General features: G+C 41.2%; 1 protein-coding gene across 3 annotated transcripts in view; it reads right to left on the reverse strand.

Annotated features, from left to right (window-relative positions):
• Nucleotides 1–18,256, reverse strand: part of SLIT2 (slit guidance ligand 2) — a 351,115-nt gene that overhangs the window by 67,000 nt on the left and 265,859 nt on the right. For 2 of the 3 annotated variants that reach the window (XM_006208112.4, XM_072945820.1), the window contains 9 exons: nt 16,211–16,354; nt 15,935–16,098; nt 14,921–14,944; nt 11,261–11,411; nt 8,572–8,646; nt 6,967–7,110; nt 3,363–3,506; nt 1,666–1,832; nt 647–779 (listed from right to left, as the gene is read on the reverse strand). In XM_006208112.4, coding sequence (XP_006208174.1) covers nt 647–779; nt 1,666–1,832; nt 3,363–3,506; nt 6,967–7,110; nt 8,572–8,646; nt 11,261–11,411; nt 14,921–14,944; nt 15,935–16,098; nt 16,211–16,354 — 1,146 coding nt within the window. The remainder of the gene's footprint in view (nt 1–646; nt 780–1,665; nt 1,833–3,362; nt 3,507–6,966; nt 7,111–8,571; nt 8,647–11,260; nt 11,412–14,920; nt 14,945–15,934; nt 16,099–16,210; nt 16,355–18,256) is intronic. The other variant, XM_006208114.4, reaches the window with a different exon arrangement.

Raw genomic sequence — 18,256 nt, forward strand, 5'->3', positions numbered from 1 at the left:
ATGTGTAAATTGGCCATGTAATTTGTGGTTAAATATCAGTTTTGAAAATGTTAGGGATAATTGGCCCCACATCCTTTACGACCTAAAGGACTCTGATTCAAGTCCAAAGGGCAATATCACTTTTTAAAGGTAAAGATTATGTCAGCTTCCTCCACATCCTCCATATTTATGCATCCCTTGGGCTGAGATATTCTCCATGGCGACATGTGGTGAAGAATAATTAACCATATGAAACATCCCAGACACTGTAGATAAACTAAATATATAGCATTTCTCAAGGTGCACATGAGGAACATTGCTCTTGTAGGGGAGGCCACGAGAAAAGGCTTATGGAGATGAGTAAGTGCAGAAGTGTGGGAGCTACCTCCGAGCTTACACCCTCCTCCCCGGAGTTGCACAGTGCACCTTAGCGTCCTAAAGGCCCTGAGAAATCCTACAGCGAAGAGAGAAACACAATCAGTACTTCCCAGGGGTACCTGAATTTGCTTTTACATTATTTGTTTAGGGTTTTACCTGATACTAATGAATGGATTAGAGAATGAATGTAACTTGTAAAAAGGACTCAAAATATTTTTGTTTGGTCTCCATTTCCCTTGGCGTGTGAAACAGCAATTGTTCAGGAAGAGCAAAGACAAGCACTACTTACAATTCAGTGACGTCTCTTGGAATGCCTCTGGGCAAGACCTTCAGGCCTTTGTTGCTACATCGGACCACTGTGTCCAAGCAGGTACACTCCGTAGGACAGCGAGAGAGTGGGGAACAACTGTTGTCATCATTTCCTAAATTGCCAAAAGAGATACAGGAAAATGCAGATTTGTGGCTTGGGAGATGCTCGAAGGGCTTTTACACCTTTAGCTTAACCAACGCAAGGGTCTTGAGCCTAACTTACATACAGGGCATTCAGTATTCACAGACAGACACCACACGTTCTGGGTAGGACTGTTTTCAGACTGCCTGGGGCAGAAGTCCAAAACACAATTCCCTCTGTATTATCAATACAATTATAATGTTATGTTCTTTTTTGCCATTATTTATACAAATTATATTTTTATTTAGAATATGTAAATGTAAACTGAATTATGGAGACACTGTAAGGAGACAGACATGGAGAGACAAGGGACAGATTACTTTAAAATGTTTAGCAAAAAGTGTAAGGGCCTCTTATTTTAAAATATAAGGCTCAAATGAGCCCTTCACTTACTGGCAACAAGAACAGAACCCCCTGTACCCACATTACAGAGCTATTCTGAGACTCAAGTGCGATGATATAGAGAGAGTGTTAAAAAGTGAAAACTATTGTTTTTGTTAACTAGAATTTCTATTTTATAAATCAGTTGCTTTTATCATCTAAAAGTGGCAGTTCCTAAAAGAGATGCTTAGAATAATAAAGAAAATTAAAACCAAAGCTGCATAAACAGTATCAGCCGCAAGTTGGAAGATTTTCTAAAACACTCAGAAGCACACGTCAAGTACAGTGAGATGTGAAAGTACAGTCTGAGCAAGTAAGGGCCCTGCTGCTAAAACAAAACAGAACAACAAAACAAAGCAAAAAATGCACAATAACTATCTATTGCCTAAACTGTGATCTCCTGTCTAGCAGCGCCCACAGCATCAGAACAGTCACTGCAGGGTCTGGTCACCAGCCATCTGGCCAGGCTTTCTTACCATCATCGCACGTGAAGTCTTGGATGGCAACATCCTGGATGGGGATCTCTTTGAGAAAGTAGGGTTTCTGACATCGAGGATTTCCCGTTACAATTCTTTTCTTCCTGAGCCATTCTCCCAACCAAGCCAGGTAGCAGTTACAGTTAAAAGGATTGGCCAAGAGGTTCCTAAACGCCATATGCAAACAATGCAGAGTTGAGTTAAGGGTTTTGTGTTCCCACTTCTCAAAACCCCATGCTACCATGTTCCCACACCATACCTGTTGGAATGATTCCTTCTTTGTCTTTGTATTCACCCCACCTCCTATCCATTCACCCCACCTCCGATCCATGATCAGTCACACACAACTGGGATGCATTCTTTGGCTACAGCATTTATGTTTGGAACTTAAAAAATAAAATTTTCATACAAGAATTCTTCAAATAATTTCATATGAAAAATAAATTGAAGGTGGTAATTCAGGGTTGGTGCCGTAGATCCTGACAGATACCTCATTTAGAGATCATTTAAATGTGTCAGAGATCTGACTTGCTGTCAAACTTCCCTACACTGATAATGCAGTAATTTAATATAAAGATGAAGGCTGATTACCTTGTATTATTGAGTTTAACCTGACAACAGCTATTTCATTAATTTGTCATTTCAAGATTTCCATCTCTTATTTGCTCCAGAGAATAGGTTTCCCATCTAAACTGACAGCTGAGTTGATTAAATGCCAGTTATAAAAATGAATTTACTTCTCCAAATCTCAATACTTTCGGCATCTCACCACTTCAGCACAAACCTATCGACAATTCCATTATTTATAAACATGCCATTTTTAATATGCACAAATTAGTCACTCGATGTAAAATGTCACATTTTATGTGGAAAGAGGGTTAAGTACTTTACTGATGGATGGATGCTTCCTTCCCATTATTTCTTCAGGGACTTCAGCTACGTTGAACATGATTTCTTCCCCCTTCTAACTACCTTTTCCATTATATTAGTATATGTAGATGCCGCCATTACCAGAAAATCATATGAGTTATAAGATTCACCATTTCAAACACTGCTTTTTAGATACTGACAAACAAAGGGCCTGAAATACTTGGAGAGTTTGTTTGTTGGCACTTTCTGAATTCTGTCCGTAGACTTAACAAATATTCTTTATTGTCCAGCAGTTTACGTAAAACGTCCTCTTGGATGAGCTCAGCCTGTTTCTTTAATACCTTCCTAAATATCATAGTAAATGCCCTCTAGTGAGCTTTTATTGTTGGTCTGGTCATCCTGATACATCTCCTGTCATTGCGAATGATCCTTCTGAGCACAGTTGGTTGGCAATAACCCTATCAACTCTGTTTTTTATGATACTTACGCTGCAAAGACTCCAGTGGAAAAACACTGGGGAAAATCTACAGCATTTCTTTTATTTACAACTCAATCAAATTACAATAAGATTAGCATGTATAAATTAAGCCACATCACATTATTCTAAGAAATAATTGATGGAAAAAACACTGTAACTTTAATATAGGATGGTAGGCAATATTTTTAGGAAAAAATTTAAGGCAGTTTAACATGAACAAATTTGTCCTTAAAAAAAAAATACCTAAGTCCTTGATCACATTTTTATGAAATGCTTAGTAATGTATTAAAATGTTATCAATAAAAGTAACAAATATAATGAGTAAATAAAGACTATTTCTCATACTTACAGAGTAGATAAAGAATGGAGAGTATCAAAAGCCCCTGGTGCAATTGTCGTAATTTGATTATCGTATAAAGAAAGCAGACGCACAGAACTGAGTCCTATGAAACTGTCGTTCCCTACACAGCTTATGCGATTACTCCTTAACATCCTGAGGGGAAAAAATACAAGGTCGTTACAGAAAAAGCAGCAGACAATCCATCTGCCTAGCTAAAGACCAAACCCCTCTTTGCTAATGTGTAGCTTTCATTTTTCTAATTTTGGAATGTTCTCTTGTCATTAGGATTTGCTGTGATATGTACAGTCACCCCTGGGTGTCCCTGGGGGATTGATTGCAGGTACCAAAACCCACAGGGCCTCCAGATGTGCAGTTCCACATTCACCGCGGATGCTTGAATGTGCAAATGCAGGGCCCTCAGATATGGAGAGCGGGCTGTTTTGAGAACCTTGTGCAAGATAAGATGCTTAGAGTTGTCAATGATGATGCTCAGTTACAAAAACTCATGAGCCTCAGCATGAATGTCCAACCGCATCTAAGGAGGGTAGAATGTTTCCTTTGATGCTACAATTCTGTCTGCATGATTACAGAGTGTAACTAATTCACCTACAGCTCCCTAAGCCCTTGAAACCCTGTGATTGGTGTATTCATGGTAGCATTACATTTGCTGCTGAACAGCAAGGAGGCAGGAAAGAATCAATAGTCACCACAGATGAAGAATTGAGGGCGTCTCAGGGACTTACAGCCAAGTCAACGTCAACACGGGACAGGGGAGCCAAATCTGACTGAACTTCTCAAAGTCTGCACAAATTATTTTATTTGTTTTGAGTTTAGAACTTAGAAGGAGGCAATAGTTAAGAGATCCCAGGTGTTCAGGAGGAAGTTTAAATTGGCTTCTCTTGAAAAAATTCTGACTTTTTTTTTTGTTTAGTCATTGCCATTAATAGGATTAACACGTTTGTCATTTCCTCATCGCTGCTAAACTTCTGGCTGGTTCTCAATTCTTTCCCCGATCTGTTTATTTGTGGGGCTTAGAAAAGGCACAGAAAGCTTCTTAAAATCCCCTACAAAAATGGATAATTGGCATGCATTTTATTCAGAGTTGCTGAAAAGTCATTATTTTCCTTAATTCTTCTAGACGTGGGCTGACCACGCTCCTGGAAGAACGCAACAATAACAAAGTGTTCCTTCAAAATTCTACACTGCCCTCTCATTAATAAGAAATCTCAGCTTTTGCGTTCTGCTAAGTCACAGATAACAAGAAAGGATGACGCCCTCCTTATCATGGCATCGTTTTACCTTGGGAAACCAACGCACAACAGAAAAATTTTCCTATCAGCCTTAGCCCTTGCCATAAATAATGCAGAACATTTGGTCTTAATCTTGTTGGAGTCGCAGACTCCTGAGAGAAGTTGAAAAAAAGCTTTGCTTTCTGTCACTGGAAAAATCCATAAGCACACATATGTACCACATTTTGCCTGCAAATGCTGGGGCTTCAAAGACTGACTGCAATGTGTACAGGAACCCAAGAGGTTTACGAGTCCTGAAGGGTTGAGAGGTCCACAGGCAGTGAGGGGGGTCTTGTCAACATCTTTAGAGCTCCAAGCTGAAAGATACCACTTAGGGCGATAGCTGCGTCCCAGTAAAGCTGCTGCAGGCCTTTCGACGTCCCCAGCTTCGCTCTAAATGCTCTCTGAAGCTGCACGTGGCACTAGGATTAAGGAGAGAGCCCGTGGGCGCCTGTCTCGGGTGCCGAAAACAGAAGAGGTGCAAAAACACTGCTAGAAATATAATGAGGCAGAAAGCTGAATTTAGAGAACTTGTCTCGGGGAGAGCCTTGCGAATGGGCCTAGTCAGAAAAATACTCTTTGGGGCGGCGCCGGGGACAGAGCTGGCCCCCCTGAAATTCGTCTGTTGAAGCGCTCGGCCCACTGTGGGTGCATTTGGAGATGGAGCCTGGGGGGAGGCAGCGGTGGCGAAATGAGGCCCTGATCTCACAGGACGGGTGTCCCCAGACGAAGGGACCCCAGCTCTCTTCTCCCGCACACGGAGGAGAGGCCACGTGAGGCCACGGCCAGCAGCGGGCCAGCTGCAAGCCAGGAAAAGCGCCCTCATCGTGGACGTCCAGTCTCCAGAAGAGTGAGCTCACGCGCGGCTGCGGCTCAAGTCGCCCGGCCTGGGGTCTGCTGCCGTGGCGGCTCCAGGCTGGCTAATGCGGGTAGGTACAGGCCCACCCCTGCCCCTCCCTGGACACACTCTGCCCCGCAAGGAGAAGGTTCTAGCAGCAACAGTCGCTCAGCTCCTCGCGAAGAAGGCAGGCTTCCCTTTGTTGCAGGGTTTCTGTTTTGCTGGGCCTGGGGGAGGGGAGCGGGGGCAGGAGTAGATGTCGCCGCCTTGGTGCGTCTCCTCCGCCCTCCTTCCACACACTGAAGGAATATTCGCATTGCATGTTGCATTTTGAAGGGACTCCGAGCTGGCCCGCGGGAGGGGTCGCAGGCTGCAGGCTGGCTGTGTGGGACGGTCAGGCTCCAGGCTACCCTGCGAGGCTCAGGGAGCACCCGCCCACTTTCCTGTGCAGAGGTGTGCGAGCAGGACGGGAATCCGGGATGCCACGGGCACAGCCGCGCGGGCTGGGGCAACGCCCTCCCCCTCCGCATCTGTAAAGGGCGGGCAGTGGGCTTCCTCGGCTGTCGGGCCCCTGGGCGTGGCTCTCGGTGGCTGCACGGGGCAGGGTGAGGGTCTGGGGGGACGCTGGAACATGGCCTCTCTCCACTGCAATCTCTGCTTCTCTTCCAAAGGCTTCAGAGTTTCGTTTGTGTCTCTTCTAATTTTTAGGCCACCACTTTCGTTAAACTTAATAATATGCCTTAGAGATTATGAAAACCACGGATACACACAGCAGAACATTCCAGGTGTTCTCCTTACTAGTCAAGCCAAGCCCCGCCCTCCTTGGCCAGCAACCTTTTGGAAACATACAGAACTTCGTTTTCCCAACCTCCTCACCCCTGAGTAAGTAAACATACTCTTAGCATGTTTTCTTCAAAGCTGACAGTTAACAGCTCTACCACCAGCCAGCTTCTCCCTTTTTCACTAAGACCTTGCAGGGGCAGACAAAGGCAGTCAGTCTCCAGATAGGCTGGGGGTAGAGGGGGGTCTGAAGCTAGCGACCTTGGGCCAAGAGGGAGTACTGGACAGAGGTATTTGAGAAAAAGGGGAGAGAATGATTACTCTGAGGAAGAACAGGGCAGCCAGAGCTGGACAAGCACTGGAGCAAAGATGGTATTTTTCTGTTGAGGAATCAACAGCTCCTTTGATTATTTGTAAGCAACGTACTGAAGTCAGGGGTATGGGAGCAATGGTTGTTTCCATAAAACGTGTGTGTGTGCGTGTGTGCGTGTGTGCGTGTGTCTGTATGCCTGTGTGTGTGTGTGTGAGAGAGAGAGAGAGAGAGGGAGGGAGGGATGGAGGGAGACCTAGAAGACACAGAGAGAGACAGAGATGGGAACAGAGACAGCGACGGGGGTGGATGAGGAAGAGTAGGGGCCACCCCCCAAGAATATAATAACCTCTGAATTACGACCCTGCGGCGCAACTCTGTGCAAAGAATACTTACAAAGTTTTGAGGCTTTCCAATCCCTTGAACATTTTATGCTGAACGTTTTCCAGACGATTACTTGTGAGAAGTATTTCGTTTACACCAGATGCTCCTTCAAACACTCCCTCTTCAATGTCTGTGATCTTATTGTTGCTAAAGTTTCTAAATAAAAATGGTTGAAACAAATATGTGAAACAATTTCTTTCTAACGGTGAGGGCACTGAGACAACATGCTTCATCACTGTCTTCTACTGAGCAGAAGTCTTCCACAGAAGCTCCACGCTCCTTCCTGCCTGGCATGCCCAAGGCTCTGAAAAGCCCCCACCTTCTGATTCCGTCACGCTGAAGTGGTAATCACACAAAGGGGTGACATCTAGGCTGAAAAACTACCAGACCAATCAGTGTCAAAATAATCTGCAAGGGTCTCTGGACCCTAGAGGTGAGGTCTTGAGTTGTGTAAACTTTTCTGTTTTCCACAGAACTAAATAAGAAACTTTCCCAGGAAATGCCCCTGATTAAAAGTGTTGAATGAATTAATGACTGAAAGAAGGCAACTGGGTGGAAAAAAGAAGGAAGGGCTCAAATGTACTGGGGTGTAGACAGCATCAGAAATGTATCTGAATACGGGATTGTTCCCAGTGAAACTTCTCATGTAATAATGTGTCAGAACCACCAACTTAACCGTCAGGAATCTGTATGATTCGAAATACTACAATGCCTGCGCAGAGGGTAAGAACACCCAATAGAGGTAACACCTTCCCACAGGTTCTATCTTCCTCTTTCTCAAGGCTCACTCTGAGACCAGGGATGCCCAAGAACAGGAATCATTTTTATGTATCATTTGATTCCTTTCAGAGCATTGCACACGTCAGCTGCTCAGTGCACATTACAATACACAACATGCACTGCCACTCACAGTCTATGTGACTGGGGGCCGGTTACCCACGCAAAACACAGGCAACACAGAGGAACGCCCCCCTCCTCCTCCTGATGTGTCCTGTGATGTGGAGGGTGTCTCCTGGGCTCCACACTCATGGCCTCTGTCCTGTCCCTCCTTCCATCCTCCCCGGGGGTTGGATCACTGCCTGCGTGTGGTTGAAGCTGCTGAGCTTAATAAACTTATTTTACGCTATGAGCCGTAGCATGTGGAGTAACACAGATGAGCTATCAAGCCAGTTTACCAATCATTCATTTTGACTATCTTCTAATGAAAGTTTAATGAAGCAAAAAGCCAAACAGTCGACATGAATGTGCTGAAGGAGAAATCGCAGCATGGTTTGGGGAATAGAAAAGGAAGTTACAAAACATCACGGAACTCATCTCCAGTGTGCTTAGATGGCTGGACTCCTGCTGTGGCCGCAGAGCAGGCCAGCTGTCTGAGCCAAAGTAACATGCTAGGATTCTGCTATGTGCAACGTGGTCGGCATTGCTGGACTGCCTAGACAAGACGCAGTTCCTTAGCTTCCTCTCAGAGTTTACCCTACATTCATGTCACAGGTGGTATGGGGATTTCTCTGGCTCTTTTATATTTCCCAATTTCCAAAGAAGTCGAAATAAAGCTGCAAAAGGATAAGAAAACACAACACTACAGAAATTTTAAAAGATGCCTAGTATATGGCTTACATTTTACGCAACTGAGGAAGTTTCTTGAAGATCCCTGTAGCTTCCAACACTGTAAATTCGTTACTATTGAGGCGCCTAGGGGAAAAAAGAAACAGAAAAGTTTCATTCCCAACAGTCAGGAAGAGATTAGACTTTATTTCTTGTACAGAATTATAACATTATTCAATGATTATCCTAGAGCAAAATATTGGACACGTATCAGAAAATTTGTGGGAAGTACTGATTTTTTTCCCATTTGTCTCACATTCTAATGATCAAAATAAAAACATATGAAGAAGCACATAGTAAAGAAAACCAGTAATCAAAAATCAAAACTCCCATTTGGTAATCTGCAGAGCAGTTTCTCACACTTTTCTTTTTCACTATTTCCCCTTCCCCCAAAAGCACTGTGGACTGTTTTTCTAGTCACTTGCTTCACAAATATTTTTATTAACAGCTTTATTGATACACATTTTACACACCATAAAGTTTATCCTTTAAAGCATACAATTCAGTGGTTTTTAGAATATTCACAAACTGGTGCCATCATCTTTGCCTCTCAATTCCAGAACTCCTTTATCATCACTCAGAAAAGAAACCTTATACCCATCCACAGTCATTCTCAATTTGCTGCCCCCACTGCCTCAGTCCTTGGCAGCCACGAAATTAGTCTCTGCCTCCATGGATTTCCCTATTCTGAACATTTCACATAAATGGAATCATACAAGATGTGGCTTTCCCTGTCAGGCTTTTTTTCACTTCACCTCATGTTTACAAGGCTCTTCCACCTTTAGCATGTATCAGTACTTCTCCCATTTCATGGCCAGATTATATTCAATGGTATAGACATATCATAGCTGTTTATCCATCCATCAGCGGATGGACATTTGAGGTGCTTCCACTTCTTGATTATTATAAATAATGCTTCTAGGAACACTGGTGTACAAGTTTTTGTGTGGACATATGTTTTCAGTTCCTTTGGATATATGCATAGGTATGAAATTGTTGCTTCACATGCTAAATCTGTGTTGAACTCCTTGAGGAAGAGCCAAACTATTTTCAAAAGGACTGCACCATTTCACATTTCCAGCAGCAATGTATGATGGGGTCAATTTCTCTTACCCGTTACTGTCTTTCTTTTTAAGCCATCCTACTGGGTGTGAAGAGCTACCTCACCGTGGTTTTGATTTGCATTTTCCTCATGCCTGATGATACTGAGTATTTTTTCACGTGCTTATTGGCCATTTGCATATCGTCTTTGGAGAAATGTCTATACAAATCATTTGACCCCTTTTTAATTGGGTAAGCACATTTTATTTGTTGAGTTGTAAGAGCTCTTTATATATTCTGGCTATAGGTCCCTTATCATATATATGTTTTGCAAATATTCTCTTTCCAGTACTGATTTTTAAACGTAAAATGTAAAAAGAAAGTCTTAATTTCTGAAAACACATACAACCTTTGCTGAAGATAATTTAGATAATAGTTTCTAAATTCTTGATTGATGAGTACACTTACTTGAAGTGTTCTCATGCTGGAAGATAGAATTTGAATTACTGTCTGTGGTATTATTGGAAATAAGTATAACTCCCTTCATGACAATAAATACAGAGTTCAGGGCTTCTGCTGCATGGTCTCTATGCATTTTTGAAGTCCTGGACCTGTGAAATAGCTTCATCAACTAACAGAAATGTAAAAAAGCATCAGGGTAACCACTAGGTAGTTACTTTCTGTCATCTTTTTGAAACCATTATATTATTTTTAATTATTCAAATTGCTTAAAATTCATTAAATGACAAGCATGAGTACAGGCCCTCTGGGAGATAAACCATAAAACACCATCCCTGTCATGAAGGGGCCATAATCTAGTTGAAGACAAAAGAATGATACACGCACAAAAAGGCAACCAACTCTGCAAAGCAGTTAATGACAAATTCCAGATGGTGCTACATATAAACATTGCTAAGATGTTCCGAAAATGATGGGATTTTACTAGGTTTTTCTTGGATTTTTAGAAACACTAACATTAAAGGGCATACTTTTATAAATAAAGTCAGTAAAGGCTGACCAAACATGGGCACAGAACCTGTAAATGATTCAATAAACATACTTTAGAACCACATATGCGCTACGCCCTATGTTAGTGTTATAAATATAAATCTGATCACACTCTGTCTTTCCAGCTTTTCCTGCTGTGATATTCACTGTTCAGGAAAAAACTATCCTTTGTGATTAATACTTGATAAGCACTGAATCCTTCCACTCGTGATTCAGTAAAGTCATAAAGCTGATGAAAAAGGACTCTGAGTTCCTAATGAATGGAAATTCAAAATGGTGACTCCCAAACTAATTTATCTGGTTGCTGGAGAGACTAAATACATTCAAAAGCTATTAAGTGCTTAGAAATGGCTTTGGGCCTAAGTAATACCCAATAAATAGATAACAAGTGAGTACCAGTATTATTAGCATTATTAAGTGCTAACTGCATTTTTGAAAGGTGAATTCATTTCTGTCTTTGTATCTTGGGCCAGAAAGATGAAGTAAGATGGCCTTTAATATACACACTTGCATAAAGAAGGGTTAGGCCAATGCAGGTTAATTAAAATTGATGTAATTATTGAGAATCAAAAGGTAAGACAAAAAATTCCAGTGCTTTGATGCTTTCATCCCCTCCCCCCCCAACCCGGGTGTTGCTGGGAGGGGAACTCACAGCTCTGCGGTGTACTGGGGAATGTGGTCCGGAATCTTGGTGAGTTTTTGATTGGAGCAATCTACCGTGGTCCCTTCACAGCGACATTTTTCCGGGCAAGCCAAGTCGGCAAAGCAGTCTCCACTTAATTTTGATCGATAGTCTTCTGTACCTATTGAGGAGTCAAGCCACAGAAGAAGGCGGTGAGTCTGGAGGTTAGAATATTGGTCACTTTGTAGGAAGAGAAAGATAACTAGAGATTATGTAGCAGGGAGACAACTTGGGGAGTTCTGGTCAATGGATGCCAGGAGAGGGTTAAAACAAGGGCTTGGGATTTGCTGGAAAAAAGAGTAACCAGATTCACAGGACAGGAAAACATTAACAGAGTTGAGCTTTTCACAGCTGTACTTTCTGCTGATCCAGTTATGAGCCATTCTAGCCTATTTGACAGCTAATCACACAATGGCTATTCATCGTTACGAAGTTTATTTTTTCTCTGAGTCAAGAATTTAAAATGTATCCAGTAATAAACAGATGCCTATATATCATTGTAAATTAGGGCTTTCGAGGCAAATAGATGGACTCAGGTTTTTAAATTTTCTATGGTCTTTCATTATTCTCTCCCTCTCACATAATCTTCGGAAATGCTTAAAAAGCCCTCTTTTTTTTTTTTTCATTTTGATTTTATCAAAAGAGACAAGTAAATCCTGATTTAAGCCTCAGCAGCTTGTCATGCTGTAGAAAGCTGCGTGACGTTCCATGGTGCTTGACGGAACCATGTTTTACTTATACCTGGCAACCACATGGTTAGATCAAGCACAACAGAAAATCTCGCTACATAATCACTACACCATCCACTAGGCCAAGGGTAAGACCAAAAGGAGAGATGAAGGGAAGCAGGAGAAAAGCTACAGACGTTCTGGAAACGTAATACTGTTTACATGACATGCATTCTTCCCGCAGAATGTTTATGACCATAGTAAGAGTATTACTACCGAAGATTTCCTGGAAACACAAAGAAGGGGCTATACTGAGAGGTGCCTCCAACGTTCCTCAGAACTGCAGAATGGAAACAACAGCTTTCGGGAACAACATCCAGGAAGAAGTTGAAGGTGAGCTACAAGGACAACAGAGAAGCTCAAGAGATCTGTGGTTTCTTCTTGGGAAAAAAAAAATAAAGGCGCAAAAGAGTGAGACTCAAAGAAGGTACATCAGGATCGAAAAGGGAGGACATTATGTTTCAGATCAGACACTTTTACTTACAGCCAAAATGGTGAATTCCTGCAAAAGTAAAGATCACCAAGGGGGAAAGAAAGACAGAGTAAACCCAATTAAGATGCAGATACACATACAGAAAATTAACTACGGTCTCTTCCTTCTCCCCTTATTGTGGTGAGGCTCAGGGAGTGGCCTGGCGTGGCAGGAATCATCATGCTTTTTTAACACTTTTGTAATAGTTTTTTGAAGCACAGTGGTCTTACAGGAGAAGCCATGGAGTACAAGATGCAGAGCACAAATTAAGTTCTTGTTGATTCCTTTAAAAGATGAAGTCTCCATAACATGAGTTTTCTTTGAGTTACCATTCTAATTTCTAGAATGCCATCCAGATGGTGGTAGGCAAGTAAGTAGGGAAAACTGAGTGAAAAACCAGTCATGAGCTCTTCAAGGACCAGCCTTGGAACGTTTGGCTTAAACCTTAGGCTGCAGCTTACACGCTTTTTAATGACCTTTCCAACTTATAAATAATGTCGCTTAGTTGAAATGGAATCAGGACCTCGGAAGAAGCTGGCAAAGCTGAATATGATAGTTTCATTCAGTTTGGCAATTGGCAATTAATGCCATGGCATTTTTTGAGGATCTGTTGTGGTTTAAACTCTCATTTTAAAAGTGAAATGAGAAAATAGTGGGAACAAAGTCTAGATGACAGACACAAGAGGTATTTTACATTGAAAATACTCTGCATCCAGCGCAGTGACAATAACGCTTATTTTATCATTGCCCTTTAGGTAGGCTCAGATTTGAATTAAAATCTGGGGGAGAAAAAGGGAGAGGAGGCCCAAAGAATTCTTCTGAGACTTGATTTCTGTAATTCTTGTCAGAAATTGACAATTAAGCCATGATATCTAATGTAAAAGGATTTTTCCCCAAAACCTGTTTTGGCTGCTGTAAATAAGAGGGCAAAACTGCATCAGAATTTATGAAAACAATTATGACTTTTGCGCCTTATTTGGTGAATTAGAAATATTAATTTCTAAATTATTGATAAAGAATATTTAAATGCAATAGATTAAATGATTTGATAACAATTATATCACCTTCTCTAATTTGGGGATTTAAGTAATAGGAATGTTTTATCCGACAGGTATTCTGTTTTTCAATAGTTTTTCTGGGTAATAGCTATCAGATTGCTTCCTACTTAAAATAATTGGATAAAAATAACGAATTTTAAAGATTGCCAATGAAAGTCAATCAGCTGTTATTTTCAACATGTTATTTCTTCTGCAGCCTGCATAATATATGAAATATTACTCATCATTCAAGTCAAAATAAGTAATAAAACAGAATCTGTTAAATACATAAAATTATTCATGTTATAATTCAACAATGACACGCAACACATATCTCCTCAAAATAGGGACCAAACCCAGAGCTCTTCTTAAGGAAGTAAGTATGGTTTTTCACACTGACACCTTAGAAATATCTTTTTATTTATAATTCTTAAAATATATTATAGTCTAGAGTATACCCAGGAGATTGTAATTGTGGCCAACGAATTATTAACACATATTTTTATATAATGGTTTAAAACATACAGGTCAAGAGGCATTTTACACAATTGGCAGGCAAGGAAAAACAAGTAAAGAAACATATTTCAAAGAGCTAGTTCTAGAATCATCAGCCTTGATTGTGTTAAGATTGTAGTGGTAAACGTTTCACTTATTTTTCTAAGAAACATTCCATTCACCTGCCTAAGTTATTGAAGACACTTGGTGCCCATGAACTTCTGATGCTTCCAGGATGGATGTCAATATTGTTTCTGTGGCACTATTATACTGTGAGGCCAGGTGTGCAAGAATTTAAAGTCACAAATAAGATGCAACTGCATGTAAATTAGCAGAAAGCTGCTGCTTTTGTGTAAAAACTGAAGCAATGGCAACCAAAGTAAAGCTAAAAGGGACGTCTTTTGAGTCTAACAATCTCTATAAAAAAGTAAATCTCATGATAGAAAACACAATTCTGTGTGTTTGTAACTGATTTCATGTAGAACTAGTTCTTTGACCACAGGAAGGTCTCTGTCTTTAAAACCAGCTCAAGAAGCTATATTTTAAAAACAGGTTGAAAGGTCAGATATACAACATAAGGAGAGAAAATGATTTAAGTAGAAAGCCATAGGTTCATACATTTTAGCTACCGTGAGAGATTTTAGATAATGTGCCAAAGTGAGAGAGAGAGATAAAAAAAAAAGGTGGGAGTTTAATAGTAGAAGATGTTTAACATCAGAAGCTGCATGCAAAGGTCAGGTTTTCAGGAAACAGCTACAAGTGATCTACGCAGAAGTAAATTGAGCTACAGAGTACCCACTGTACTTTCCAAAGCATGCATATCAAAGTTTTAGAAGCTACATTTCATAAGGTGAGGCAAGGGTGTCTGCAGTTAGTCCTACTACCAAGCAAAACCTACCTGGAATGAAATACTGTTCTTTAGCTAAATAAAAAAAAAAGAGAAAACAAAATAGAAGATGCACCTGAATGTCAGCAAGCAGAGATATGAGTTATTATTAGATTAAGAACGGACTAAAGTTACTATAGATAATTAAGTGAAAATGTATATTCACAGCAGTGGCTGAGGTTCCACAATGTACAGTGAGGAGGAACTGTATCTAGAACCACGGACAATAAACAGTTTTGTTTCCACATTAGCATTTTAGTATGAATTAACTGCCGAATGTGAAATAATGCCTGAAATAGTTAGGTAGCCTACTACCCAAAACACATAGAATGCATTTTACTATAAGAAAATAGAAAAGATTGTAGCAAAGCAAAATAGTAAATTTCAATGAAGTAAGCTTTGTCTTTACTATGAATACAATGTGATCTATATTTCGCTTTTTATAAGTAAATGTAATATATGCAAAGTGTTAAAAGATGGTCTTTTGGAAAAAAAAATGTATCCTCACAGTCTTATTTAAAATGAGAGAGTGCAAAACGAGGAAATGGCGTTCAGTGAGAGGAGCAAGGAATCCGGAGATCCTTCCCCTCCTTCCCAGCCACAGCAGATCAAGTAACCACGTCTCAGGTATCTTTCTTAACGTGTGAAAACGTGATTAATTACCTTATGTCACTAATAGAAAACAGCAGGACAAACCTGAGACTTAACAGACTTAAAAGGCACTCTGAATTAGCGAAAAGGCTCCTGTTAAGTTCAAACCCTGAGATGACAGTATGAAATATCCAGGTGTCTTTTTTTTATTTCTTCTGCTTTTTAATTTCTTCTGTAATGTTAAAAAAGTTACATCGTAGGTGTGCTGTAAGAATTGCGTCTACTTCTGTTTATATTTTTTTTCATGGGCAGAAGAAAAAGAAATGGGATTCTGCAATGTTTGGGAATTCAGCCGAAGGCCAGCTGTCGCTACAGCTCACGTAACTACTGTTTTTGGTTAACGCTGGGGAAAGGTCACAGGAAGTAAGAAATTACCTGAACAACGGAATTTCTTGCTTTTGATCTGTCCGATTCTTTTGTTTGCCAGGCGCCGGGGGCTGGTGCAGCGGGCCCCGCTGGTTTCAATCGGGTTGGTATGGAGGTAATCCGCCAGCCACTTGAGGTGGCAGTCACAAATAAAGGGATTCTGGGCCAAATGCCTTTCAGAAACACATACAGAACACTCTTACACATGACTTGCAATGAACTCAACTCTCAAATTCAGAGTGACAACAACGGTCATCAAATCTGATCCAAATGCTGGGTACGTACATAGTCTGAATGGCCCGGAGAGGTGAAAAGGTGCCCTTGGCGATGGTCTGCAGCTTGTTGTCGTACAAGGAGAGAAGGTTCAAGTTGTGCAGATCCTGAAAAGCATCTACCCGAAGGCAGTTTATCTTGTTGGCATTCAACAATCTGTTTGATCAAATAGTCGCAGAATTAAAGTGTAGCATCTCATTAACCCACCTTCAAGACTCTGTCCTTCCTGAGAAAACCCAATCATGAGATAACATTCCTTTTAACCTTAACACTCACATTGTAACTGTAATCACTGAGGTATCACAGGCTGAAGATTTGGGGTCATGGCAGATAAAGCAAGGGTCCTGTCTAATGACTGCATTGTCTGAATCTAGCCGTACTTACCCACTTACTCAACAAACATCATTAAATACATTCTCTGGAAGATGCAGAGATACAATGACAGACAACGGTGGGGGAGATCCAGCCTCTGCTGTCAAGAATGCCACAGAGTTTCCATAAAACTTAGTCCCTGGGGCTGCGCTGTGAAAAAGAAGTTCAATCTATTCTTTTTTTTTTTTAAACTTGTTTATTTATTTATTTATTTATTTATTTATTTATAATTTACTGAAGTGTAGTCAGTTATAATGTGTCGATTGCCAGTGTCCAGCATAACGTCCCAGGCATGCTTATACATACATCTATTAGTTTTCATATTCTTTTTCATTAAAGGTTATTATACGATATTGAATATAGTTCCCTGTTTTATAGAGAAGAAATTTGTTTTTTTAATCTATTTCTATATATAGTGGACATTTGCAAATATCGAACTCCCAAGTTCATCCCTTCCCACCCACTTTCCCCTCGGTAACCATGATTGTTTACTACGTCTGCGAGTCTGTTTCTGTTTGTCGATGAGTTCATTAGATAATGTCTTAAAAGGGCAGCCAGAGTGAGATTTCTAAAACATAGATCTGATCACATCACTCCGGTCTTAGCACCTGGCAACAACTCTCAATTTGCTCTGAAGGCCTGACCATAGGCCTCGAATGCCCAAAGGGATCTTTGGTGCCCTCTGAACTCTGCAACCTCCAAGTTTTCTCTTTCTGACTGTTTTAGCTCCAGCCACACAGGAGCTCCTGCCTCCTTGCCAGACTCTCTTCTCTGCTTGGAAGGCTCTTCTCTGAGATGTGTCTACCTGGTTAACTATGTTTCTTCTTTGAGTCTGCTGAAATCTCACCTTCTCCATGCAGCCTACCCCGACCACTCTCTCCAACACCGCCTGCCTGCCTGTCTTAGCCCCCCGCCCCCTATCCCTAGCACTCTCAATTCCTTTGCTTTGACCAACTTTTTCCATTTTCTTAAATACACATTTCTGTTATATGTGGTTGCCTTATTTATGAGGTTCTTGTTGACCGCAGTTTGCATAAACCCTCCCCCAAGGGTATAAACTCTAGACGGCAGGCAGGGATATTAGTCTATTTTTGTTTCCCATGGGCTTAGCACATACTAGGTGCTCAGTAAATATCTGTTGTTGAATGAATACTTTGTAGCTCTCTTGAAGAGTGGCACTGCCATGGGGAAGGCCCTCATTCTGCATTATAGACATTCGTTTCGCTCGGTTTAGCACAATATTCCACAAACTTGTTTTTTCTCACGTATCTTATCAATATTCTACACCCACATTCCCACATCTGGAAGCGTGGTTTACAGATCAGACCTGGACAAACGGCATTCTTGTGGGTCATATGTCATTGTGTCTGAGATTTGATTCACGCCTGACTCACCTTTGGGAGTACACTTGCCCTGCGTTCAGGCTCCTCAACCTTCTGGTCTATCAAGGCCTTGCAGAAGGCCCACCTTTTCCCAAACAAGAATCTTCCAGAACACAACTTCCACCCAACGAATGTACTCCTTCCTCCAGGTCCCAAGGGAAGTTGGTCAGTGCTGCTGAGTCTGGTCGCCTGTCTTACACAGGCCTGCGTGTTTGCCCAAAGACAGTTTGACCCTCTGCGGGCAGTGAAATTTTTTTGATGCTTCTTTTCCTCTATCATATTTAGTTCAGAGCTTTGATACTGA

The sequence above is a fragment of the Vicugna pacos genome, chromosome 2 (assembly GCF_048564905.1).
Source record: "Vicugna pacos chromosome 2, VicPac4, whole genome shotgun sequence".
Classification (NCBI taxonomy): Eukaryota; Metazoa; Chordata; class Mammalia; order Artiodactyla; family Camelidae; genus Vicugna; species Vicugna pacos.